The 27,990-nt window shown below is 45.7% G+C and overlaps 1 protein-coding gene across 1 annotated transcript; it reads right to left on the bottom strand.

Annotated features, from left to right (window-relative positions):
- Positions 1-4,595: 4,595 nt before the first annotated feature.
- On the bottom strand, positions 4,596-27,284 carry MDC1 (mediator of DNA damage checkpoint 1). Its single transcript, XM_044306389.1, has 17 exons — positions 27,226-27,284; positions 25,097-25,212; positions 24,514-24,966; positions 21,296-21,380; positions 17,655-19,417; positions 16,584-16,649; positions 15,972-16,043; positions 15,112-15,156; positions 12,398-13,741; positions 10,957-11,003; positions 10,340-10,632; positions 8,624-10,301; positions 8,048-8,206; positions 7,772-7,954; positions 7,349-7,474; positions 6,602-6,712; positions 4,596-6,515 (listed from the first exon to the last, which is right to left on the bottom strand). Coding segments are annotated over exons 1-17 (6,732 nt in total). The 5' UTR covers positions 27,228-27,284; the 3' UTR covers positions 4,596-6,326.
- Between the last annotated feature and the right edge of the window lie 706 nt (positions 27,285-27,990).

The following is a 27,990-nucleotide window of genomic DNA, read 5'->3' on the forward strand; positions in this document are numbered from 1 at the left end:
GTGCCCTGCGCATGCGCCGGATCTTGTGAAGTCGGGGACAGTAAGCGCCGCCCAGCGAAGTGAATATTGATGAGCTGGGCGGCGCTTACTGTACCGGACTTCACAAGACCCGGCGCATGCGTCGGGCACTGTTAAGCGAAGCGCTTCAGAGCGGGGACCGCAGAAGCCGCCCAGCCAACTGAATATTCATGAGCTGGGGTGCGCTTCAAATCGGCAGTTGGGGAGGCTGGCTGGGCCCAAGAGAGGTGAAACGCCGCCCCTTGGGCAGATTGAAGACCGTTGGAGCAGGTTATAAAACTTAAAGTTTACTGTATGTATAATGTGGACAGGGGGGATACTTATATGATTGTAATACCCATTATAAGACCTGTAGTGCCATATATATACCTCAATATGCTTATTGGCCCTGTCAGTGTCCCTTTAAGCCACATTTTTATCAGTAAGATAAGGATTGAGCTTTAATGAGTGTTTATGAGGTCAGAGATCAGAGATAATTAGCCCGTCAGCTCCCTGCCTTTTCTCAGCACTTTGGAAAAGTGGCGTCAGCATGAAAAAGTTGCACATTTTGCTGCCAAAATTCAGTGCAACAAAATTTGCAACTTTAATACGCCAAAAAGTGGTGTATATGACTTAAAGGGGTTGTCCTCCCAGGAAGCCCCCCTGACTTGAGCATCGGAGCATGAACTGCTCCAATGCTCTCCTTTGCCCTGCGCTGAATCACGCAGGGCAAAGGCATTTTTAGGAGTTCCGGTGACGTACCGGGGCTCTCAGGAAGCCCGGTTATGTCACCGGCAATGATGGGCGGGCTTTAGCGCTGCCCTAGCCAGTAAAACGGCTATGGCAGCGCTAAAGCCTGCCCATCAGAGCCGGTGACGTCACCGAACACACTGCCGGGCAGAAGCTTCCGCGCGGCAGTGTGTTATGATAAACAAAAGAGCCCGTGCCGTGCGCGATCTAGCACAGGGCAAGGGAGCGCACAAGGTGCATGAGATGCTCCAATGCTAGCCTCAGGAGGCCTGCCTGGGTGAAAATAAGGGTATGTCCAGGTTCAGCTCTAAATATCTTCCGGAATTTGTACTTTGTAGTATACTATGCTTATGAACAAGCGTTTAGAAGGAGCGCAAAACACTGCTTTGTAGTCTTTTTATGACAAGTTCATAAGGAGAGAGATGGTTTTATACAAGAGCTGGAGTCTCTCTTTTGAATTTTGATTGCTGTTGGTCAAGGCCCGGAAGGCTGGCGAGTTATGAAGTGGAGCAAAGGTGATGAGCAGCTGTTATTGCTGTCTTTGTTGTTCTAGTATAATCAGTACATTACCTTCTTCTATGGTGGAGTATTTGTGCTGTCGCTGGACCCTGCATGCAACAAGCCATTCATACTTCATTGGTGCACCAGACAATGGCAGTACGTTCTCAACGGGCAGAGTACTGCCCAATCCCCAGATGCCAGGTTTGTCAACCCTACTGTGTTCCAGCATGCAGCGGGAATCACCTTTACGTCTTTCAATGGCATAGTAATTGATCCCTCACTAGATGCAGTGTTTGAAAGGCCTATGCAGTTTCTGATGCAGCAGAGGACCCCAAGGCAAAGTAACAGATACTGATGGTTATGATAAACATTTCTATCCAGCTCTGACGGCAATCCTATGGAGCCATGGATGGAGGCGCGCTCTGCTGCATTCCTATCTCTACCAGTCAACTTGGCAATTATTTCCTCAAGGCTGGACTCTGGTTCCATGCAGGTTCCATTCCTCCTGAGACTCCCACTAGATACTCTTTCAGCAGTTTTCTGTTCATCCGCATGCTCATCTTTGCTGATGCATGGAGCAGTTTCCTGCTACCGTTTTTTCTCTTTCTAGAATTTTAATATTTTTTTTACCAGCATTGGTCCTGGGGCTTTTAACAAATCTGGGCCCCAGAGGTGGATTTCCCCCTTAAGGTCGCTCCCATTTTGGACTCTCCACTAAAGACCTTTTCTGGTTGGTGTCCTTACTGTTTGGTCTTTTCCGTTCAGCACATACCTGTGCAGGCAGGCCGTTTGACTCTTAGGCTACTTTCCCACTCGCGTTTGGTGCGGATCCGTCATGGATCTGCACAGACGGATCAGTTTAGATAATACAAACGTCTGCATCCGTTCAGAACGGATCCGTTTGTATTATCTTTAACATAGCCAAGACGGATCCGTCTTGAACACCATTGAAAATCAATAGAGGACGGATACGTTTTCTATTGTGTCATAGAAAACTGATCCGTCCCCATTGACTTACATTGTGTGTCAGAATAGGTACGTTTGGCTCAGTTTCATCAGGCGGACACCAAAATGCTGCAAACAGCATTTTGGTGTCCGCCTCCAAAGCGGAACGGAGGCAAACTGATGCATTCTGAGCGGATCTTTTTCCATTCAGAATGCATTAGGGCAAAACTGATTGGATCTCACAAACAGTGAGCCAAAACGCCAGTGTGAAAGTAGCCTAACTCAGCCTGGTGCTTGATCAGAGTTCGGGTCATTCTCTGCCCTGATATCTTGGTCTCGCAACCTTCGTCAGACAGACTGACTTGTCTTTCCTCCTTTTATGCATGGTCCTGGGCCGCTTTTCTGGTATGTCGGACCACTGTTTCCCCTTCTTTTCTGGCCTGCTTCTCTTGGCATCCATATATGCACCCCGGTTTCTGCAAATAGCTTTATCGGTTGTGCTATAGTTTTTTTGTATCCCCTTCCTCTGAAGCTGCTTCGGAACCTCCCATGGTCTTCTGTGTCCCCCAATGAAAAAAGAAAATAGGATTTTTGTGACCTGTAAAATCCTTTTCTCGCTGAGCTCATTGGATGACACGGCTCCCACAGCTGTTCTTGGATGGGTCTCTCAGTTTGTGGTTCTGACCCATCTGCAGTTTTTATATTCTGTTGGCTGTTGGTTGCGTACAAACTGATTTGCTCAGTGTCTGCAGAAGGGATATAGCTGGTGGGAGAAGCTAGCATTTTTTCACTTAGTGTCGCCTCCTAATGGCAGCAGCAATAACCACAGTCTCCTGTGTCCCCAATAAACTCAGGGAGAAAAGGGGTTTTATAGGCGAGTCACACAAACTCTTCACACAGCTGTTTGGTGGGGGTCCTAAGGATAGGTCATCAATATCTAACCACTGCATACAGCCTGTGCCAGAGAAACAGTTTAATGTTTTATACAGGAGTATATGAATATATTTGCTTTGGGAGTAACTAAGTGTAATAAAAAGTGTAAAACAAAAAAGCATCGTCCATTCCAGCACCTGGGTACCCAAATTCTGGATAGAGTCACTTACTCCACTGCAGGAAATGACTGGCCTCAGTGGTGACACGTCCTGAAGTGGCATCTGAATGAGCAGTGACGTGCTACTTGTGGACATGTCACCACCGAGGCCAGTACTTGGCTGCCGCTGAACACGTGAGCCTGTGCATACACAAGTTTACGGGACGGGGACTGGAGGATGCTGACCACAGCCAGGGACAGCACAGAGAGCAAGAGTATGATTTTTTTTTTTTTTTTACAGGTCCAACATGCACTGAAAGAAACAGGAAAAAAATATGCCCAAAAACTGGACAACCACTTTAAGGCCCGAAACAATGTCAGGGAAACCTTATAGGCTATGTACACCTTTGGTGTCAATTTTTTCTAATTATTGCATTTAACTTTTTTTGAGCTAAAGTTATTTTTTTCAATTGGTCTTTATTAAAAATATTGAGCCACTTTCCCTGTACAGCTTTGAGTTTATCTCGTAGCAGGATCTGATTTTTCACTCTGCTCCTTCAGGCAAGGGAGCTGACGGACTCCTTATATCCACTCATTATAGCTCAATTCTTATCTTGCTGATAAAAATGTGGCTTAAATAAAGTGGTTATGATCTTTTAGTAATTTAGAGATAAGGGATATTAGATGACATAAAGTGAAAGTACCATTCACACAACTAGAAACAGTTAACCCATTTGTGACAGAACGGCTCAATAATTTTGTTAATAAAGGCCAATTGCAAAAAAAAAAAATCCCCGAAGGTGTACATAGCCTTTACAAGAGGATGTAAAAAAAAAAACACATAGATTTTTACCTTTGGTTTAAAGATTATTTATTGTACATTTTTATGCGGGTAGCAGCTAGCCCTTGGCTGCATCTGTCACATGACCGATGTCAAACCAAATGTTGACGTCGCGGGACCCAGGATCTGCAGAGCTGGCAGGGCAGCGATAGAACCAGAACCAAGTGACAGGGTTTCAATATAATTACCATGTTTGGGGGGGGGGGGGGGGTTTAGAGAAGGTTCAAAGGGGTGAACAACCCCTTTAAAGTAACATCTAGAGACACACAAATGTGGGGGGGAAATGGCGCAAAAGGTGCAGAAAAAAAATGCCAAAAAATGTCTATGTATATAACCAGTCTTTGGGGCGATTTAGCTGCCCTGTACGAGTATTTTTTTATAGCCCATGATAGGGCAAGCCTCAGGCTGGAGATCACAGCTCTTGAGCTGGTCATATGGCTTGCTAAAACAGATTGCTTTTTGTGGACTTTATTTAGATATTGAACCATGGATTCTAACTCTCATCAGACAAAGGAAAATAGGAAACCAGAATAAAAAATAGCATGTTTATTATGTACAGAAATGCTGCGCACTATATACAGGCGGAGAGCTCACCCTGCGCAATGTGCCAGGGGGTAATGGTGCCAGTACAGGGTCGGGACACAAGATATCTACAGTTATATAAATTAACAGTCCAGAACGTGCAGAGCGTCTTCTTCAGGACGACGTGACCAGTTTGAGTCGCCATCTGTTTGAGTCACCTTTCACTTTCCAGTAAGGAGTTTCTGGGCCTTACGATCCGACAATGGAACCACCTCGAGATGATTAGAGAAATCTAAAAGTGGCCACTGCATAGCTCATAGATCTTCATATGACAATGGCTATAATCATCGATGCCTGCACTCCTACATGGGCAGCTCGGCTTGTACCCGTATCCCATTACAGACCATGCATTACACTGCATCTGACTTATCAAGAACAATGCACTGCAATAATGGATGCACAGGGGTGTATGAAACATCGGCTTGTTCTGAATGCAGCAATTCAAGGCTATATGCACCTTCACAACCAATGTTCGTATATTTTTTCAGTGCATAGAATATAAAAAAGGAAGCAACTTTGCCAAAGCTTGTCATTTTTTTTAAATTTTTACAGCACCTATGCAGAGCCGTTTCCGTGGTAACAGACGACAAACATACTGCGCAGTCAGATTCTGCAGTAATACTCCCTTCTAACTGTCCCCTGCTTCTTAATAACCTGCCAAAGGTAGGTCAACATAAAGCAGGGGTCAAATGGAAGGAAAGAGGGCTGCCGGATTAGACTAGGCAGGGTTCTTTGTTGTCTGTTACCGTGGAAACACACAGTCTGCACAGGAGCTGCAGAAACAAAATTGTACAAAACTGCAAAGCTGCATCATTTTTCATTTCAGAGGCACAAAAAAAGAAAGTGTTGTAAAGGTGTACATGACCTTTAAAGAGGCTGTCCTGATGCCCGCAGCCTGCCTCCGCTACGGATAGATTCAACGTCGCTCCAGTTCTGCGCGCCCCATATGTCCATCTTCTTGTTTGCCTCCTCCCGTACATGGTCTCCTGCTCCATAGGCTGCAGTGCAGGGATTAGTTAACAGTTTGGCATTACTGGACAACCCCTTCAAATCTCTGTGACCAAACTGGGCAGTGACCCTATTAAATTATGAGGAGGAATCAGAAGACAGCCAAATCCTAAAGACTGTGCAACCAAACACTCCAGGTAAAATGTGCGCCCTGTACGATACCTAATGCAGGGCTGAGGAGGCGTAGCATGACAGGAATACAATGACCCCCCACCTCACTATCAATTTTGTTCCTTTAAAAGAGTTTATCAGTGGGATCAGAGTTTTAATATAAAGACTAGAATGGGCTGAAAATGTAAAAAAAAAATATATATATTTCACCAATCTTCCCCATTAAGATTTCAAATGCTGCTCCACTTTTTTTCTATCTTTTCCAAAAATTATTTTATAAGGACATCACAAAGCTCATGGTCTACGGCTGAACAGATTGATTGTGTGTGGATTTAGCTCCTGAACTTGTCACGTGGATCTTGGAGAAGGTGCTTCTACGTGTTATGTGAGTACTCGGGGGTCCACAGTCCTGCAGAATACAACAGACTTCCTTCTTTAAGCCTTCATAAGGAAATTGGTCATGACCCTGTAAAAGCCTCTCCAACATCTTCAATGCGAATTAGAAAAAAGTTGCTACAAAATAACGAATATTACGTAATAAAGGGCATTATGTACACGGACTCAGCGCCTCCGCTTAGCCGGAGGGGGTCCGGAGTCCTGCACCGCAGGGTTTAGCAGATACGCGGTTGGGTTTACTTCTTGTCGCAAGATCCCACTGAGGATAAATTCTGCCGATGTGATCAGAACCGATGCTGGGACTGACTTGCAACGAGCAGCATCTTCAGGACAGGACACAACAACACATTTGTCCTACGAAAACATGGACAGAATATTAACATCATTACATGGTCTGAAGACTCGATATTCAAACTCATGGTGTTTGTGTCCTCCTTTACCTTGAATGAGCGAGGCATTTTAGGGAGGAAGGTTGCTCCACTGCAGCGGATGATATCCTTCATGTGGTCAGGTTCCGGTTTGACATTTGCAGTTACATGAATCTCATAGCCCTACAATGATAAATCCATTGAAGCAGAAAGTAGTAGCTATTTGGTCTAAACCCAAAAACCTTTTTGGAGCTCTACAATTGGCTAAACCCTCTGCCTGGAACATCTCTTAAAGGGGTTGTCTCACTTCAGCAAGTGGCATTTATCATGTAGAAAAAGTTACTACAAGGTCCTTACTAATGTATTGCAATTGTCCATATTGCCTGTACTTGCACAATATAGCAAAAAGTGCTGATCGCTCTGGTGGCTGGGAACACAGCGCCTTTTCCTATAGTGTGCAAGCACGTCCACCGCTGCTGGATTGCAGAGTGGTCATAACCCCCTGGAAACAAGCAGTGTATAATACAATGGAAAAATGAATCAAGTCCGAAAAGGAGAGAATATGGACAATCACAATACATTAGTGATTGGTTCTTGTTCCTCAATCTTTTGGTGCCTAACTTGTTTTCTTCCAACCAGGGCGTGGACACATACGCTGCTGTAGCACAGAACTTATTGCTGCTTTTGCACCAAAAAAAACCTCAATTTTTGCACAGGTAAGCAACCTTGTGAGTCCCCTATACTCCAAAAATGATCGCTCCATGCAAGGATACTTATGGCTGCCTGTGTAAGAGCTGAAAAATAACGGAGGCTGTGTACCTCTAAGAGTGGACGCCTCTTCGCTTTCTGCAGAGATTCTGACAAAGTAAAGTTGAAGTTTTTCTCTTGTTCTTTATCATTTACAAGAAATCCAGTTGGGGACAAGAAGCATCCGCTCTTCTTACACTGGGAAGATAAACTCAAGATTAAAGTTCTGTACAAGAATGCACACCCTTAGAAAATATGGTGGAAAAATATTTAAATCAAGGGTTAATTTAGAAAGAGAAGAAAAAAAGTTTGAGGTCCCATTCATTGCAATGGGTCCGTAAAAAATTCTGACAGCACAAAAAAAAAAGAATGTGTCCTATTCTTGTCCATTTTGCGGACAGGAATAGGCATTGTTACAACGGGTCCGAAAAATAAAAAGGATGCAAAACACATACGGTCATGTGAATGCACCCTAAAATAGTAACACATTTGTACCTTATCTATCCAGTCCAGAGTGACGATAGGGATGCCTCTCGCAAGGGCACAAAGAAACTTCACTGTTCTTCTGACCCGGTCAGTTACCAGGTGGGTACAGTCAAATACAGATTCTGCGATCTCACCACCCAGAGAGCGGATTGTCTCCTCGCCTGCTGTATCCACCACTCCAGTGAACAGAATCTGTGGAGAAGGAAAGTAATTATTCATTATAAAGAAAAAAAAATACTGTGAAGCATAAGACGAAGATCTTGGCCAGATACGAGTCAAGCGTACCTTAGGAGCAGATCCCGACTGAGCAACGTAAGGACTGGTGGCTGAAGTGGACATTCTGTTAGTACGTCGGGGAGTTATGGCCTCTGGTGGGTTACTTAAAGCTAAACTTGGCCTTTGTCGGGTGCTTCGAGATGGGGATGGATCAGGTGTGGAGATTTCCTGGAAAGTAAGATACCACAACAGATATTACTTCCCACTATGCTCTGGCACTTGGATATACTACATATTGGTGATGAGCCCATACATTCTAATACTGTACGAAGATGAATCTCCGTACAGTATTATAACAAATTGTTTAGCAAAGCGGCTTCGGATGTAGCATCTGAAGCCCGCTTCGCTCATCTCTAGTTAGCACTGGTGCCTTGCAGCACTATGTTCTCCCTGTGTTTACATGGGGTTTTCTTCCACACTCCAAAGGCATACTGATAGGGAACATAGATTGTGAGCTCCACTGTGCAAGTCAATATGTCACTGCTATATACGTGAGTAAAATAAATAATGTGATGTGTATAATATGTTATAACCATTTCTTTATCATAATCAGTGTCCCAGCTCCCATGTTTAGGACCAACTTACCTTTCCAGCCCGCGGGCTTTCCGTTGGTGTAACCAGCTTTCTTGGCCTCCCTCTTTTTGGAGTTTCTACCACCTCTAACTCTTCTTGTTCTTCTGCCTCATCTGATTTTTTCCTCTTTATTTCTACTTCTGCCTTTGCTGCTTGCCCTCGCTTTCTTGAAGCAACTGGAGTAGAAACCTCAGGTGTATCTTCTTTTTTAGCAGCTCGTCTGCCTCTCCCAACTGCAGGCTTTAATTTCTCCTCGTGTGGGGACAGTTTTTGACTCTCCTCCACTCCCTTGTTCACACCTTCTTCATGCAACTCTCGATTTTCATCAGATGCCTTTGCTCGTGTTCTTGACGATCTTTCAGACTTAGAATTATCCTCAGTCTGCTTTGACTCTTCATGCAGAATTGTTTTCTCATCATCTTTTACATTTTTTCTAGTTTTTCGATTAGTCTTTCTTCCAACGGTTTCTTCTTTGTTTTCCTCTAGGACACTCTCCTCAACCGGTTCTTCAGTCTTTGCCTCTTCCTTAGAGTCCTTCCTAGTCCTCCTAGACCTTTTAGTTTGGTCTTCTTCTAATTTAATTGAGTCTTCCTTTGAGTGTCTCCTTGTTCTTCTGGGGGTGGTTTCTTTTACGGTTTCTTCTTTTACCACACTGTCTTCTTCTCGATTTTCTTTTCTAGTTCTTCTTGATGTTTGCGTTTCACTGCTGGATGTACCCTGGGTTTCAGTATTATCTTCAGTTTTCTGTTCTTCCTTCAGATTCTTCTGTGTCCTCCTAGATTTTTTTACTACTTCATTTTCTTCTTTCACTTGTTCTGGCTTTGTGGTTTCCCCCTTAGGATTATTTCTCGTTCTTCTGGATATTTTATTACTTGCTGCCAAATCCTCAAGATTTTCTTGTTCTTTGTCTTTAGTTCTTGGTTCAGCATCTTTAACACTTTCACGCCTCACGTTTTTCCCCTTCTTGTCCCTGTCTTGTAGGTTTTCAGATTCTTCTTCAATTTCTTCCTTCAAACTCCTCCGTGTTCTTCTTGGTTTTTCATTCCCAGAAACTGAGTCTGCTGGACAGATTTCTTCAACCTTCTTGTTTTCATCTGTTACGCTGATCGTGGTGTCCTCAACTTTGTCCGACTGTGGTTCTGAAGGCTTAGTGCGAGATTTCCGAGTTGCTTTTCTTCCTTGACTTTGTTCTTGTGTTATCTGCTGTGACTGTGGCGATTCAGAGCTTTGCTTGCTTGTATCGGTCTTCCTAGTTGTCCTCACATTACGTCGTCCTCTACTTTCATCTTTTTCTTTCTCTAGATTATCAGTGAACTCTGTTTTATCTGCATCGTCACTCTTTAGCCTTGTAGCCACTCGTCTTTTGTTTCTTCCTGGCTTCTCATTCACATTGGTGTCACGTGAATCAGACTCCTTATCAGCAGAATTATCATTTGACTCCATAGGGTTATTACTTTCAATAACTGCCGAAGATGTAAAAGCCTCAGTGCTTAAAATATCCTTGTTCTCCAAAGAAGACTGATCACTTGACTCCTTGGATGTCTGCTCTGCTGTGTTACCTTTTTGGTGATCTTCTGCATTCAGGCTTTCAATTTCCTCAGGTGAATTTATCGGTAGGATTTCTGGGGCAGAACCTTCCTTAGCCTCCTCAGTGTTGGAACTGGACTGCTTATTTCTTCTTTGTAAACTTCATCGACCACTTTTACGGCAGTCTTCCTAGAAACTTGCCTCCTGCCACGCTTCTCATTAATTCCTGATGCCGATGGGTCATCCTCAGAGGTTTTACTGGTTGTCTTTCGAGAAGTTGTTGCAACATGAATTTCTTCCTTCACTGTAGTCTTGGTCTGTGATTCTGCAATTCTCCTCCCTCCTCTTCTCAATCCTCTCTCTACTTGCACTTCTTGGATCCCAGGTTCAGATATTTGTGGCTCTCCTGCACCCTTTTCACCTGGTTCCTCCTTTAGAGATCCGGGACCAGCAGGATCTTTGCCTGGACACTCTTCAATTTCTGATGAAGTCTGCTAAACAAAGGCATAGAAGGTTATAATGACAAGAGCTACATGTATCGGATGTATAAATGGAAAGTATAATGTCTGATAATCTGGCACTTGTATGAAGCACCAAACTTTAATATAATGTAGAACTTCACAACTGAAGCAGAAGACCAGGCAGACAGAACCCACGGCTCTAAAAAGTATCATATTGGGAATTCTTCTGAAAAGTCGTTATCTTTACAAGTTACATAATAATCCATAATATCTTATAATCCTGATAGGTTAAAAGCAATGAAACCGAGAAGTCACCAAAGATAAATTGGTTATTGTGAAGGATTAGAATTTACTCACCGGCACATTCTTTGCAGATTCCACTTTTTTCTTACTTCTACTTAGACCTGTGACACATCAAACAATACAACTCTGCTAAAAGGGTTCTTTATAAGATGTGAACAGTAAATGTATAGTTTGAGGCCTGATACAAAAAATTACACTTGAAATGGGGGTTGTTATTCCAAGCAGTCTGCAGGTGACATATGTCTTCACATGACATGTTCCTCCTACAGCAAGTAAGAGGAACTAATATAAAATAGTAAACCTGACATGTCACTACACATCTATCAATATTAAGGAGCATCCCGCAGCTACAGCTATATTGTGCAACAGCCACTTGCACTTGAGTCACTCCTCCCATGTGATAAAGTACAATTAAATATAATGATTTACACTTCAGTAGTTTAAGAGAGTCATTAAACTTCACAGTGCGCTTATATACTTATGAGGAACAGCAAACCTCGGTTCACTGGGCTGCAGGCATCTCCCTCCTACTTCACCAAAAGGAAGTTAGCAATGTCTGCCATGTTACAAATAAAGCGAAGCTGCCGCCCTGTTACAGTCAATATTTCTACAGGCTTTCTAGCTCACATGGCACTCCCCCCCTTGTGAGTACACTTCTATGTACTGCTCAAATCAGTACAGAGGCTGCTGTAATCACAGTACTCTATTACCTATAAAGGTCACTCTACAGACACACAGCTTGTAATCACCTGTTTGGGTGAGATATTCAAGTTACTTTAGTCATATCTTTTTTAAGCTCACAGTCTGCTGCTGCAACTGACATCAGCAGGGAGGAAGTAAAGGGCAACAGCAATTAAAGTCTTCTAACCTAGCCCCATACTGAAATGAGTGTGAAGCCAATGAAGCTAGCAAACTATGCTCTGCACTCCGAGTTTACGTACTGAGGTGCATATCCATAAGACGTTGGAAGGTACTGGAAGTACAATTTAAGTCATTTATCAATACATTAGGACAGACTCCGAAAAAGTCATGAGCTAGTGGATAAATTACAATTTTTGGCTCCCCTAAAATCTCCTGGAACTGCTCAGTACTTTAGTTCCATGATGGACACTAACCTTTCCTTAAAGGCAGCTTCTTTTTGCTTTCAGTAGACTTCTCCGGGGACTACTTCCTCTGCATTTGGAACACTTGGACCTGCCACCTGTGCGTTGTCATCTTCTGTGGCAACTGTATACACGTTGGTAGCCTGAGTGGCATCACCTGTGGTTTCATCAGACAAAACACAAGCTTGTGTACCACTGCCCGAACCTGGGACATCGAGACTGTAAGCCTGAGTGGCATCATTATCTCTGGCCTGTATATCCTCACTCAATGGCTGCTCTGTCGTCTCTGCTGGAACATTGGGTTCCTTATAATCTTTATCCGCAGTGGGTACTGTTGGGGTTTCCTTATCTTTATTTGATGAAGGCATTGTTGGAGTTTCAGCATCATTTGCTGCGGGCAGCTGTTGGGGTCTCCTTATCTTCACCTGCAGCAGGCACTGTTGGGGTCTCCTTATCTTCACCTGCAGCAGGCACTGTTGGGGTCTCCTTATAGTCACCTGCAGCAGGCACTGTTGGGGTCTCCTTATAGTCACCTGCAGCAGGCACTGTTGGGGTCTCCTTATCTTCACCTGCAGCAGGCACTGTTGGGGTCTTCTCATCTTCACCTGCAGCAGGCACTGTTGGGGTCTCCTTATCTTCACCTGCAGCAGGCACTGTTGGGGTCTCCTTATCTTCCCCTGCAGCAGGCACTGTTGGGGTCTCCCTATCTTCACCTGCAGCAGGCACTGTTGGGGTCTCCTCATCCTCACCTGCAGCAGGCACTGTTGGGGTCTCCTCATCCTCACCTGCAGCAGGCACTGTTGGGGTCTCCTTATCCTCACCTGCAGCAGGCACTGTTGGGGTCTCCTTATCCTCACCTGCAGCAGGCACTGTTGGGGTCTCCTTATCCTCACCTGCAGCAGGCACTGTTGGGGTCTCCTTATCCTCACCTGCAGCATGCACTGTTGGGGTCTCCTTATCCTCACCTGCAGCATGCACTGTTGGGGTCTCCTTATCTTCACCTGCAGCAGGCACTGTTGGGGTCTCCTTATCCTCACCTGCAGCAGGCACTGTTGGGGTCTCCTTATCCTCACCTGCAGCAGGCTCTGTTGGGGTCTCCTTATCCTCACCTGCAGCAGGCACTGTTGGGGTCTCCTTATCCTCACCTGCAGCAGGCACTCTTGGGGTCTCCTTATCCTCACCTGCAGCAGGCACTGTTGGGGTCTCCTTATCCTCACCTGCTGCAGGCACTGTTGGCGTTTCCTTATCTTCACCTGCAGCGGGCACTAGTTGGATTTCTGTGTGCGCTAGAGGTTTCTGTTCAGATGGACTTTCTACACCATATATCTGTGTGGCTTCAAGCTCCAGATTTAGGGATTGATCTTCAGCTTGGGTTGCATCACTGCCTCCTTCCAGATCTGTAGAGTCTCCTCCCTGCTGGATGCCTCTTATCCAAACTGAAGCTGGGACCTCTCTTTTAAGGTGCATCCATGTACCAGTTTCTTCAGACTGCATTGAGGACAAGCACTGGGAGACTGGTTGTGTAGCATCCGGGGACATGGTCTGATGAGACAACTGCTGGACTTGTTTTCCAGATTCTTTTTCACTAGTTGTAGACTGCATTGATTCATCTAAGCTTCTTTCGACAAGTTCGGGAGTCTCTTGGACACTGGGCCCTACTAGTTCTGCTTCAGTGCAAAAAGACTGAGTTTCAGCCAATGCATTCTCGTCGATTTCCTCCTCAGATGTATTCACTGCTAAAGATAAAAATAATGTCTACATCAAGCAAAATCTACGTTAATAATAGTAGAGACATATACAATGCATCCTGAAAATGAACTTTTTTGTATGTTTGACGAGGGGTCTGGCTTAAAGGGGTTCTGTAGCTTTTTTCTTACTGATGATCTATCCTTTCGATAGATCATCAGCATCTGATCCGTGGTGGTCCAACACCCGGGACCCCAGCCGATTAGTTGTTTAAGAAGGCAGCAGCGCGGGCCCAGTGATGGCACTGGTATCAATGGCCTGGGCGCGCCGACGGTCCTTAGCCATGCCCAGGCCATTGATACTAGTCGTGATGTCAGGGGTGCATGAGGGGAACAGCAAGAAGGCCACAGCGATACTGCCAGCGCCTCTGCCTTCTCAAACAGCTGATCGGCGAGGGTCCTGGGTGTCAGACCGACCCCAACTGATCAGATACGTCTCAGCTACAGAACCCATTTTATAGGAAAGGGGCATGGCCTGCCAGAAAGAAGCAAAGCTCAATGCGCCTAAATTGTGCCTCACAATTATGGTGCAAAGTAAGCCAACTAACAGTGGTGTAACTAGATAGACAGTCCAGAGATGCACCAAAGCATCAGCCACTAAATCTAAATCCCAGACAGCATTAGTAAATCTGACATGGTTTCACAAAAAACATAAAATAAAAACACACTATAGCAGCATATATAGTATTCTAATTTTGCTGCTTTTCTTTGTGTGTCCATTCAGTTTTTGTCAAGCACACTACTGCCTGTAGTAGCACAGACGACCAGCAGAGGGCACACTGTGTTAGAATGCAGCTGCCAGTCCAGAAGCGCAGTTCTCTAGGTTTAGGGTCTGCCATACTGGAGGCAATCTAACATGTCACCTGTACCCCTAGCCCCTTTTGCTGGCATCTTCAGGCAGCCATTCACTAGGTAACTATGGCTAACACAGCGGAGACCCCCTGCCCTCCATACAATTCTATACTTGTGGCTGATCACAAAGCTGGGCCAGCATCCTAGAAAGGAATTATAGCATGCATAAATAACGCCTATGGATACCCAATTTATGAAAAATAAAAGAAATTAAAAAGTGGCCAATATACGAGAAAAATGGAACTGAAATCTCACAAGATGATGTGGTCTAGATCAGGAGTGGTCTTTACTGGTTTCACCGTATTAGCAGATTTCTTTTTCAGAAATCCCACTTATTGGACAGATTTGCATTAGAGGTTCTGTCACAAAATCCATCAGATCTGCAGGGCCAGAAAAGCGCCGCGAGCGCATCGAATCCGACAGACACTACAACGAAATCCGTCATCAACGGGACCATCGTACACCACGATGCAAATTCAAGTGTGAACATAAACCTTAAATGTACTTACAGGTCACTGATGAAATCTGCAGCACGCCTATCGGATCAGCAGGACCTGCATATCAAGAAAGTAAAAAAAAAATAAAAAAAAATCATATCAACCACGACAGCAGAGGGCGCTCTAGAGGCAAAATATACAAATTACCAAACTGTAATATAAAAAACCAAAAGGTAAAAAAAAAAAAATCACCACTTGCATGCGAGAGGACACTCGCTCCTTACTGCAAGTATAAGGACCTAATGTCAGTGTTGTGACATCACATGATCACACTGAAAGCTTCAGGTCCTGCTGCCTACAGTGAGGAGCAAGTGTTCCCGGAAGTGGTTTTTTTTGTGTTAGTCGTGCCGGGGAGCACCAAGGGGGACCGTTAGTCGTGCCGGGGAGCACCAAGGGGGACCGTTAGTCGTGCCGGGGAGCACCAAGGGGGACGTTTGTTATCCAGGGGAAACTATGGGAAGCTTATGTATACTGAGGGCACTGCAGGGGTTGGGATGTAAAAAAAAAATATTAAAAATTCTACAGTTTTTTAAAGAAGACACAGTCGGCACTCCGTGTATCAGAGATGCTGGTGCGCGCGTCCAGGGTAAAAACCTCACGTACTTGTATAAAGAGGACAGGCACTCACTGAAGTAGAATAATTCTTATATTTAATGGTCACATACAGAAGGCAAGTGACGTGTTTCGGCTACTATGAGCTAAAACATTTTTTGAAAAAGGCTCATAGTAGCCGAAACGCGTCACTTACCTTCTGTATGTGACCAATAAATATAAGAATTATTCTACTTCAGCGAGTGCCGGTCCTCTTTATACAAGTTTTTCAGTTTTAACGGTTGTATATATCTGAATTTACCAGGAAACAAGAGACTTACATTTGAATGGATTGGGCTCTGCCCACGTGGAACTGAATATATATGCTTGTGTAGCCTCTTCCTCCTCCTCATCTGAAAAAGCAGATCACAAGAGGACAGATGTATCTTACTATCAACAGGAGGCTCCTCAGCAGGAAACTAACAAGTCAGTAAAATGCTTCAAGGAGTTTCCCCGTCTTATAAATGGAACCTATAATGAGCCTAAGAATTCAAAGAGGCTGCAAAGTCCGTGTAGCACTGCATTCCTGTTACTGCTTTTCACCACATGGTGGCGCTCATGCCACCCACTGTGCAGGGAACTGCCGCTGACCATTTGAAATGAATGGCCAGGAGCAGGAAAAGCGCTGAAGAGGACGGAGCGGTAAATCAGCTCAGCAGCCCCTTCATTTTCAAGATCAGAGGGGCCACACAGATCAATCATAAAGCAACACCACATCCTAAATATATGCCACCACCTCATAAAATGGTAATAACCCTTTAAAGAGCGCCTGTCAGCCAGAGCAATCCTATTGAGCCAGGCAAGCTGCCTGGCAGGGTTGAACCTGCTGATTACAATGATAACTGTTTTTTTATTATGAATTGGTGGACATAACCTTTAACAGGATCTCGTACCTGGTAATTCTGACTCTGCTTCTGGTTCCAGGTAGCACTGTGTGGGCATCATTTCCAAGTCAGCGCCTGTTAAAATAAAGAAATGTAAAGATCTCACATTAAATCATAAGCTGGCCATACATATTAAAAGGGCATCTGTCAGCAGTTTTGTACCTATGACACTGGCTGACCTGTTACATGTGCGCTTGGCAGCTGAAGGCATCTGTGTTGGTCCCATGTTCATATAAGCCCGCATTGCTGAGAAAAATTACATTATAATATATGCAAATGAGCCTCTAGGTGCAACGGAGGCGTTACCATTACACCTAGAGGCTCTGCTCTCTCTGCAATTTCCACATCCTCTCACTTTAAATTGACAGGAACAGGTGTGATCACGCTTACACTTCCTGGCCCTGTCAAAATGCAGAGGGCGCAGCCGCTGCAGAGAGAGCAGAGAATCTAGGAGTAACATCAACTCCCCCCTTGCACCTAGAGGCTCATTTGCATATATTAAATATCATATATTATCATATATCATTTTTCTCAGCAATGCGGCCACGTATGAACATGAGACCAACACAGATGCCAAGTGCACATGCAACAGGTCAGCCAGTGTCATGGGTATAAAACTCCTGACAGATGCTCTTTAATGTCAGGCAAACCTGCTGCTGTTCGGCGGGACCTGCTGGCCATCTCATGTGTATGGTGACCTCCTGGCTGCATATTTCATTGTGACGGATTCTTTTGTTCTCAGGGAGATAAGAAGAATCTGGCAGCAGCTTTCATCAGCGGGGTTTACCCTTTCACAGGTATATATTTAGTCTGTGAACTAGTGGCGCTCTCTGCCACGTGTAGTGCCCTGTACACTGCTGCTGCCAGCCAACCAGAGCTACATTTGTAAGCTCGGAAGTGAGGAAAGCCCTTCCAGCTCTGTGAATCAACACTGCTGTGGGCTCTGTCTGATGTGGAGAACGTCAGATGACAGATTCCCTTGAGCTACTCAGCTAGCTGGCAGAGGCAGCATACACATCCACCCTTCCGCAACTCTAAAATATTGCATCCAATGGTTTACAGACAAGATGAGAAGCTTACTTTCAGAGTCAGATTTCTGAGTCTCGTCCTCATCCATGCTGACTTCTGTAGGAATGTTCTTAGTTTCTTCAGCAGATGATCCAGATACTGCAGCAATTTCATTGACTGAAGATACTGAGGATTTCTGATCTGCTTCCTCCTGAGCGCCAGTGGTGTCCATCTCGTCCTGAGCGCCAGTGGTGTCCATCTCGTCCTGAGCGCCAGTGGTGTCCATCTCGTCTTCTTCTGCCCGTGCATCACTTTCTTCCACATCTGTGTCACTATCCAAGTGCAGGTCAGCAGGCTCTTTAGCAGTTTCTGTGTCCTTCACAGCACTGTCAGAGCTAACTTCAGGTGCTCGTACTATCTCCAAAGGTGGTACAACCGGTAATCGATCATCATTATCATCATCTGTATCACTGTCCACGTGTAATGCAGCTGCCTCTTTGGCTTTCACTACATCAGTATTGTCCTTTGCTCCTTCAGATATCTGCTCATCTTCATCAACATCAGTGTCGCTCTCCACACCTGTGGCCTCTTGGACATTTGTGCTTGCTGTAGAGGAGTCTTGCAGTCCATGTGTCATGTGTCTACTGGAGACATTGTCCTCTTCATCCACGTCTGTGTCACTGTCCAGGTTCAATACACCCTTTGTTTCCTTTGCACTTGTCTTAAGGGGTTCAGGTTTAGCTTCCTTCACTTCAGCAGTGAAAACCTCTTCTTCTACATCTGTGTCACTGTCCATGTGGAATCCTTCTTTCTTCTCGTCAGTGTTACTTCTGGAGTCCTGATCAGCTTTGTTCCCAAGTGGCTTGGGTTCATCTGCATCATCATCATCATCATCATCATCATCATCATCATCATCATCATCATCATCATCATCATCATCGGTATCACTGTCTAAACTGAGTCCAGGGGTCCCTTCGGTTTTACTGGGCTCGCCCATTGTTTTCTTTGCTTCGTCACTATCACTCTTAGACTTTGTAACATTCTGATCATCCTCAACATCAGTATCGCTGTCCGAGTCTCCTTCCTTTCTGCAAGTCACAGGTACACTTGCATTCTTCTCAGATTTCTCAATATATGCAACTTGAAGTGACTTGGACTTCTCCAAATCAGATTCTGCTTCATCTTCATCAACATCAGTGTCACTGTCCATGTGGAAAGCGGCTTCACGTGATCCTGAGGATCTACTATCGCCTTCCTCTTTGCTCTTGTTGGTTTGGATTTCAGATGTCTCTGCTGTATTTACATCTGATCCAGAAGTTGTTGTGTCTTCTTGAATATTTGCTGCAATGTCTAAGCTCACATGATCTACTTTCACATCAACGTTGGGTTTAAGTTCACTTGGGGTCTCCTGAACATTCTCACTTCGGGTCAATGCCACGTTATCTACTTCAACACATGGACTACTTGCTGGCTTATTTTCAGAGCACGGTTCCTTTAATGCCTTGTGTTGGAGCATCCTCTCACTGTCTACTGTACTTACAATCCCTACTTCAGGCTGAGACACGCTACCCCCAGACGTGGACGCCTTTTGTTCTTCTTGGTTTTCCTCAACTGCTGAACTTGTCTTTATTTCGCCATCTTCTGGTTTCCTGGGTATCATTTCTTCCTTGTCTACTGCTGTCCTTCCATCATGTTTGGACTTAGGTAAGGGCGTGGAGATGCTCTGTGAAGAAGGTACAAAAGAGCTTCTTCTTGATGTGTCTGTATCGCTATCACATCGCAGACTTAGTGAAGGAAGACGCATCTCTGACGTGGATGTATCAGTTTCCTCATCACTATGAAAGAAAATATGAGTAGCATCATTATATCTTATTTTCCATGTTCCCCTATATACTGAAAACTTCCCATTAGGCCTCATGCACACAACCATATGTACTTTGTGGTCCGCCAATTACAGATACCGTTCGTGTTGCATCTGCATTTTTTGCGGACCCATTGACTTCAATGGGTCACTGGTCCTCATTTTGCAGTCAAGAATAGGACACATTCTATCTAGGGATCGACTGATTATTGGTTTTACAGATATTATCGTCCGATATTCAGGATTTTCAAAGTTAGCGGTATCGGCATCTAACCTTGCCGATAACGAATTGCGAACATAGATCCGTGTACCCTCAGCAGCACAGGGGAAAAGGAAGCAGTGTCTCCCTCCCCCTGTGCCACTGCTGCTGCCACCAATGAGAGAAGAGAGGAAGAGGAGGGGCTGTGGCCACTGCGCCACCAATGATGTTAACTCACTCATTCATTGAAATTCAACAGGAGGCGGGAGCTGGCTGCAGAATCATATAGCCGCACCCGACCTCTATGGCAAGTAACTGCGATCCGCGGCAGTCAACGCCCGCCGCACCTGAGGTGTTAACTGCCATGGATCGCAGCTACCGCTCATAGAAGTCGGGTGCGGCTATATGATTCTGCAGCCAGCACCCGCCTCCTGTATTTGAATTAGTGGGCGAGTTATATTCAACCCCAGTATTAAAAACATTGGTGGTGCAGTTCGCCCCCCGCCCCCCCCCCCCAACCCCAGTATTAAAAACATTGGTGGCGCAGTGCGCCCCCCCAGTATTAGTCATTGATGGCAGTGGCCACAGGGTCCCCTCTCCCCTCCTCATTGATGGTGCAGTGGCAGCTTCTGATCGGAGCCCCAGCAGTGTAATCCTGGGGTGCCAATCGGTTACCATGGCAGCCAGGACGCTACTGATGCCCTGGCTGCCATAGTCAGCTCCCTGCTGCTGTGTGCACAAAGCACAGGGCAGCAGGGAGAGTGTAAAGTCCTATTCACCCTAATAGAGCTCCATCAGGGTGAATAGGACAAGGGTTCTAGCCCCTAAGAGAGCTAATAGTTAGTCAAAAATAAATAAAAAATTACTGTGTGCGCGCGCGCAGGTGAGCGCTGCAGTTTTTTTCAATTTACTGTGTGAAAATATTAAGTATAAATGAAAAAGAAAGATGGGGGTCACTGCGCCACCAATGAAGATAACTGACCTGTTAATACAAATACAGGAGGCAGGTGCCGGAATCAAATAGTCGGCACCCGACCTCTATGACAGGGAGCTGCGATCAGCGGCAGTTAACCCCTCAGGTACCGCACCTGAAGGGTTAACTGCCGCTGATCGCAGCTCCCTGTCATAGAGGTCGGGTGCCGGCTATTTGATTCCGGCACCTGCCTCCTGTATTTGTATTAACAGGTCAGTTATTGGAGACCATTTTGGACGCCATCTGGAGCCCTGTTATTCCTTGCAAACAAAGCAAAAAAACGTAAGCTGTATTCCTACGGTCCACAAATGGCTCTACCCTGTTAGGGTCAGTTCACACAGAGTTTTTTAGCGCTGATTTTGGAGCATTTCTGCTTCAAAATCAGCTCCAAATACGCTTCAAAACAGCCTCCCATTAATTTCAATGGGAAGCCGGAACACCGTTGCTGAATGTCAAAATAATTATGCTGACAGATGTAGCAGAGCTGAGTTTGTGAGAATTCTTGAAACCTATGTAAATGCAGCATAGCATCATAAACGGCCGATAATATCCAACTCTGATATGTGCATAGCCAAATGATAATTACACGAAAAGTAGGATCAGAGAAAGGGAAGGCTGCCGTCATCCAACTACACCCAAAGCCGCTGGTTCTGCTTTATTGTTGGAGTGTCAAATCTTACCTTTCAGGCACAATGGTGTCTGCATCAGGTGGGAAAGTGGTTCCTGAAGCCGATGTTTTGTGACCATCCCTGACGGATCCAGAACCTGCAGTTATTTAAGCAGAATACAAAGTTTTCATCTCTATGTTCATTTAGGCTAAAAGCACTACAAGTAACAGGCATTCATATGTCTACAATTCCCTGCAGCGGAGTACAAGTATTGATGTATCCCAAGAGGTGCAGGAGAGGCAATCTGTGTCTTCCTTGCACGGGCGGATGGACAGAACGCAGGTAACAGTAACAGAGAGGTAGGTGGCCATTAGATCTGTACACAGGTCCATACACACAGTGCATCTCCCCAGCATTGTCCTACCCATCCCTGATGCATCACTCTCCATGTATTTGTTCCCGGCCTGGCTCAATTCTTTAATCTGGCATCTAACAGACAATATTATGTTGGCACGCTGTAGCATACATATTCAGGATTACTGGGATAAGGGGTTAAAATTAAAGGGGTTATCCAGTAAATAATATTGATGACCTATCCTCAGCATAGGTCACCAATATAAGATGTTCATTGGTCACGTGGGCTAGTTGCGGGTCAGCCCCATAGAAGTGAATGGGACTGAGCTGCAATATCAAACACAGACACTACACAATGTACAGCAGGCGCTGTGCGTGGCAAGATGCTGGGATTCCGCAACTCTCTAAAGCAGATGATCGGCAGCGGTGCCAGGACTCGGACCACCATTTCCTGTATAACCCCTTTACGGTATGGTTACACAGCAGTGTTGGATTACTTGAGATGGGCACAGTGACCCCATTCATTTCTAGGAGATCACCACTACTCAGTGAAGCTGGCCACGACCAGTGTCGCCCCACCCTTAAAGAGGACCTGGCACCTCTCCTGACAGGTCTTCTACTTATAATTGAATTCCTGGTGGAAAAACTGTTCCGGTGAACAGCCTGTCGGATCCGTCCTGCCGCTAGTGACCGTGTGCCTCCGGACTGCCTCCGTCCCCATTGACTATAACGGGGGCGGGGGTGGAGTTCCGACGAGGCACGGCAGCGCACAGCAAGAGGCTGCCGGAATAAATGTCGGACATGTCGTAGTTTTATTCCGGCAGCCTCTCGCCGTGCGCTGCCGTGCCTTGCCACCACTCCGCCCACATTATAGTCAATAGGGACGGAGCGGCAGTCCGGAGGCACGCGGTCACTAGCGGCAGGACGGAACAGCCTGCCGGAGGTCCGTGCCGCTGGTGTGAAAGTAGCCTCAGACTGTGCATGGACACACCACAAACTGGTAACACCCAGCTGAACCTTCATCATGAAAGGGGTTTTCCAAGATGTTAATACTGATGACCTTTCCCCTGGAGAGGTCATCAGAATCTGATTAGTGGGGGTCTGACACTTGGGACCCCCCACCGAACACTGTTCAAGAAGGCAGCAGCGCTCTAAGTAGCACCAGGGCCTTCTCGCTGCTTCTCCTACGCTAGTGACGGCACGTTCAGCACCGGTGCCTTCTCAAACAGCTGATCAGTGGGGGTCCCGGGTGTCGGACCCCCACCGTTCAGATAGTGATGACCTATCCTGAGGTTGACCAGAGGACAGGTCATCAGTATTAGAATCTCAGAAAACTCTTTTAAACATTCTAGAAGCATTACCTGTGTAATGGAACAAAGTATATATATATATATAATATGCAGCACAATGTTTGATATTGATTATACAAAATTATTTCATAAAACAGACTTTAAAGTGGTTGATGGGTTCTTCGCAAAGGGCTTATTAGAGTGAGAGACAGAAAGAAAGAGAAAGAAAAGATATGAAGAGGGATGGAGGGAAAGATATGGAGAGAATGGGAAAGAGGTGGAGAGAAAGCGCGAAACTAGGGTTGCACCAGGTATAAAACTTTTGATACCCACATGATACTGCCCCCGGATTGTTATGATAGATGGCTGCCATGGTAAGCTCCCAGCTGCTGTGTGCACAAAGCACACGTCCGAAAAAGTCCAAACAATATTAGAATATTAAAAAATATCTCCTATGTGGTGAATACCATAACAGAAATAAGCAACACGCGATTCGCCATTTTTTTTGTCACCTTGTCCCCCCAAAAATAGGATAGGCTTTTTTTTTTTTTTTTTTGTGTAAGAAAATCTAGATTAGTACATCCATAGTCACAGGTGCACATCCATAAAGCTAGCATGCAGACAGCAAACAATAGAACTAGGGATTATTCTAGACTAAAGTGGCACAATACCTACTATACATAAAAAAATTGAAGCTTTGTGCACATTTTTGATCAAACGTGTGTCGGGCCCATCTACCAACGTCAAGGTGGCTTCTGCAGATGGGTACCTAACACTAACAGAACTGCCTCTTCTGAGCCTAACCTAAGCCTAAAATGTTCAGGGCAGTGTAGGAACCAGCGATATTTATACTCTGCTCAGAAGCCCTGGGCAGACGGGTAGGTGCTCAATCTAAAGGAGGGGGCTACCCTCCAAACACACTGCAAGAAAATTTAGGCTAGCACTAGTACTATGGATGTGTTAGGGTACTTTCACACTAGCAGCATATAGCCCCATTGACTATAATGGGGACGGGGGGCGGCGAGAGGCCGCCGGACTAAAAGTACTGCATATAGACAATGGGGACGGAGCGGCAGTCCAGCCGCACAACGAAATAGCGGCAGGACGGATCCGACAGGGTGAACAGCCTGTCGAATCCGTCCTGCCGCTAGTGTGAAAGTAGCCTTAGTCTAAATTTTCTTGTAGTATATATTGAAGGTAGCTCCCTCCTTTAGAAGCCCAGGGCTTCTGAGCAGAGTATATATGTAGCTGGTTCCTACACCGCCCTGGACATTGTAGGCTTAGGTTAGGCCCAGGAGAGGCAGTTCTGTTAGTGTTAGGTATCCATCTGCAGAAGCCACCTTAACATTGGTAGATGGGCCTGACACACGTTTGATCAAAAATGTGCGCAAATACTTTTTTTTATGGTATCGAAATTGAATCTAAATTTTTGTATCGTTACAACCCGAAGTGAGACAATACATGAGAGAGAAAAAGAGGAGGAGGGAGGATGGAGGAAAGGAAAAGAGAGAGAGAGAAAAAGAGAGGAGGGAGGATGGAGGAAAGGAAAAGAGAGAAAGAAAAAAAAAGAGAAAGAAAAGTGGTATGGAGAGATGTACATAACAAGACAATACTATTTAGCAATAGTATGGCGAGTATGGTGAGTACCTCCTTCATGCCACCGTGTCCGTCCCTCCTCCTCCTCCTCATTTTCTTCATCCCCAGAGTCTCTAGCCAGCACAATACCCCGGGCTATCCTCCGTATAGCTGCTCCTGGAGTCTTCTCAATCGCCAGAGCTCCCTGGGTAGCGGGCACCAGGACAGAATCATCCTCACTATCTTCCACCTCTGTCGCCTCTGCTTCTACTTTCACTATAGTGTAGCGACAGGCCACATCGGCAAACAGCAAAAAGTCGCCATCCGACAGGGCGTAGTGTACGTTCGGTGCCAGGGCCGTCTTGCCACGCCGCGTCTTGTTTAAGCTGTTGTTGTCACAAATGGTGTGACAGTCCCCTCTCACCTCCAGAACCGCGTGTTTCTTTGACACAGACTGCGCCGGCAGGGTGATATCACAGTTGGCATGACGGCCAATGACGTTCTGGCCGCGGTAGATGGGGAAGTCTGAGGGAAATATCAAGTAATGGACAAAGAGATCTTAAAATATTGTCAAAAACATAAACCAAAAATACAAAATCAATGACATACAAATATTCTGGTCTGAATAAAAGTCGCATGAAGGCGCCTCGCTCACCCTGTGTGCCTCCATGGATGCCAGCAAACATATGCAGATTGCCCACCGGTCTGTCTCTATCAGCCGATGGCTCTTCCTCGTCATCATTATAGTCAAGGCGCTGAGTCTGATCCATCCTGTGAAATACAAAGGTTATAGACTAAATAGAATAAAGCACCACAAGAGACTAAAAGGAACAGATGTATACAGCTCCCACTGGAGAAAGCAATGAATCTGTATGTTGTGAGCTCCCCCTAGTGGTGGCTGCGAGTACTCACACTTTTATTATTGTCTGTCATTTGACAATGCTTATAATAGAAGCGCTATCTGGAGCCCCGGACAACACCGAAGCAGCCAATAGGTGGGTAATGTTTGTTTTTGGGGATTTTTTTTAATACAATTTCCTGCTTAATTGAATCCATTTTATTCAGGATTTTCTATTAAAAAAATATAATGTTCTTAACACATTTAGATGGTTAGATGGCACTATTTTTCGCCCATAGAACTCAATGGGTTGCATGGAAGAGCAGGACCGGGGCAGACTAGATGGGCCAAATGGTTCTTATCTGCCGACACATTCTATGTATGCATAGCTCACAAAAACATTTTTTTAAAATCTTTTCTTATCATCTGTATTTCTGCAATATGAGAAAAACTGCAAGAAAACCAAAAATAACGTACACTAGGAAAACAAAGCCGAACACAGCGCTGGAACAAAATGGAGCAAATTAAGGACAAGTCTGTAACTGATCCGTATGTTCATACACCGGTGTGAACGGGCCTTTAGGATTGCAGTTACCCACGCAGCCGTTGGGTGGCTTCTCTCTCCACTAGGGGGCGCCACTCCACATACAACTACAAACCAGACTCCCTAATGGAATGAACTCATGATGGCAAGGCTTTGCTAACCACATGAGGGAAGTGAGAATCGCTCTGTCGTAAAAAAAAACTGGGGACAGTACCCTGCAAACTAGGACAAGTGTGCAAAGCTAAAAATGTGCACTACACGCCCCAGACACACGGTAGGCAGGATGTACAAGGCCAACCCGTGTGTAGATAGGACTCCTCCAGTCTCATTCCTCACATGGTCTGAGGGTTAATGGTTAGTCACAGAACACTGCAGGCAGACAAAGCATGAACCCGCACTGCCCAAGTATGTGTGGGGGAGGGGAAGGGGGGGGGGTTTAAAACGGACCACCCAATCTTACATACTGGGTGCCCGGTAATGTCAGCCAGAATGGAAAGAGCGCTCGAAGTGTCACAGTATGACATCACTCCAAACAGGGCTGGATTCAGGTTCTGTTCCTGCCGGCGGCCCCCGGACAGACTGCCCACCTATAGCCGTTACCGTGGAGACCTATCCACTGTTTTCACAGAGTGAGCACAGCGCCGTACATTACATAGTGGCCGTGCTTGGTATTGCAGCTTGATCCCATTCACTGGGACTTTGCTTCGCAAGGACCATGTGACCAAGGGACGCCACATCTAATGAGCAGGAGTCGGACCCCACTGTTCAGTCTGATGGCCTATCCTGGGGCAGCGTGGGTCATACTTACCTGATCCTTTGCGGCCCTACACGTCCCACAAAGGAGCCGGAACCCAGTAAAGCAGGGATGCCCAACCTGCAGCCCTCCGGCCGTTGCAAAACTACAATTCCCAGCTATTAAGGCATGCTGGGAGTTGTAGTTTTGCAACAGCTGGCGGGCCGCAGGTTGAGCATCCCTTCAGTAGAGGGTCAGGTAGCATGGGTCTGCCAAGGATGAACAATCCCTTTAAGGACCCTTACAGCCATTCTTACAGCATTTCAGTACAGGTAGGAGACGAGCAATCAGATTCTAGGTGGAATTGAGGTTTTTTTACGCGCTTTCACCTGACCATTAAACACCAGTGATTATAAAAATATTGCATTCTGGGCCAGGAGATATTATGCCCCAACCCCCATATCATGAGCTGTCCCTTTAAGAAACTTAGAGTTACAAAACATCAACTTGTACAATGTAGCAGAGTGATCTCCTGCCCCTCCCCCTCTGCCTGGCACACTCCTGCCTGGGCTACTTAGTTCAGTGCCACAGGGCACAGGTCCGAGCCCCGCCGCCCACCCTGCACACACCACACCGCTCACTCACACACACACGGGACGTTACACGCACATATATGTACGCAGACAATGTATAGACAAGCAGACATGTCCACACCTCACTTCCTGCCTCTCTCCCGTTGCTCCAATGCACTCCGCGCGGTCGCCCCGCCCACTTCTCGACAACTCTCCTCTGATTGGACGATACGCCAGTCACTCAATCCTACACGGGTTTGGATGCCGTTCAAAACTACGTGACGTCAGGCGGGTAGGCGTCGCTGCGCGTAATTCGAGCTTCTGATTGGCCGGTGAATTATAACTTCGCAATAAAGAATTCCGAGCGCTGTCCGCGCTAGAGGGGTAATTATGTGTATTATTTGTGTCCTCCGTGTAGGAGCCATTTTGATTGAGGGGTGGTATTAATTGTTCGCCTTGCAAATGGCCGCTGTCCTGTTTTCAGAAGTTTTTATGTATGTAACTGACACTGAACCACATGTGGGGGAGATTTTCTGAGAATTGTTTTCTTTTTCACTTTGTCCAGTCATACACTGTGTCACTCCCCAGCTGTCTGTAGCTTTTAGGGCATGCTGGGACTTTTAGTGTCACTTACTCTGGAGAGCCACAGGTTGGAAACGTCTGGCTAAATGACCATGGGGAAGACTTATCGCTGAAAGGAAAACTTTATGTTGCCCATATTAGCAACCAATTACAGAGCAGCTTTCATTTCTAATTCCGCTTTTGAAAGATAAAAGCGGCGCTGTGATTGGTTACTTAGGGTTTTCCTAAAGGTGCCCCAAAGTTCTCTGTGCGTTGGTACATGGCCGGTTGGTAGAATGGT

Source organism: Bufo gargarizans, chromosome 9, assembly GCF_014858855.1.
Source record: "Bufo gargarizans isolate SCDJY-AF-19 chromosome 9, ASM1485885v1, whole genome shotgun sequence".
In the NCBI taxonomy this organism is placed as follows: Eukaryota; Metazoa; Chordata; class Amphibia; order Anura; family Bufonidae; genus Bufo; species Bufo gargarizans.

Excerpts from the sequence above, each read along its gene's own strand:
- MDC1 (XM_044306389.1), bottom strand. Across the intron at positions 7,955-8,047 it reads AGTCGGGATCTGCTCCTAAG|ATTCTGTTCACTGGAGTGGT; the intron begins GTACGCTTGACT and ends CCTTCTCCACAG. Across the intron at positions 6,713-7,348 it reads AGAGGCGTCCACTCTTAGAG|GGCTATGAGATTCATGTAAC; the intron begins GTACACAGCCTC and ends TTATCATTGTAG.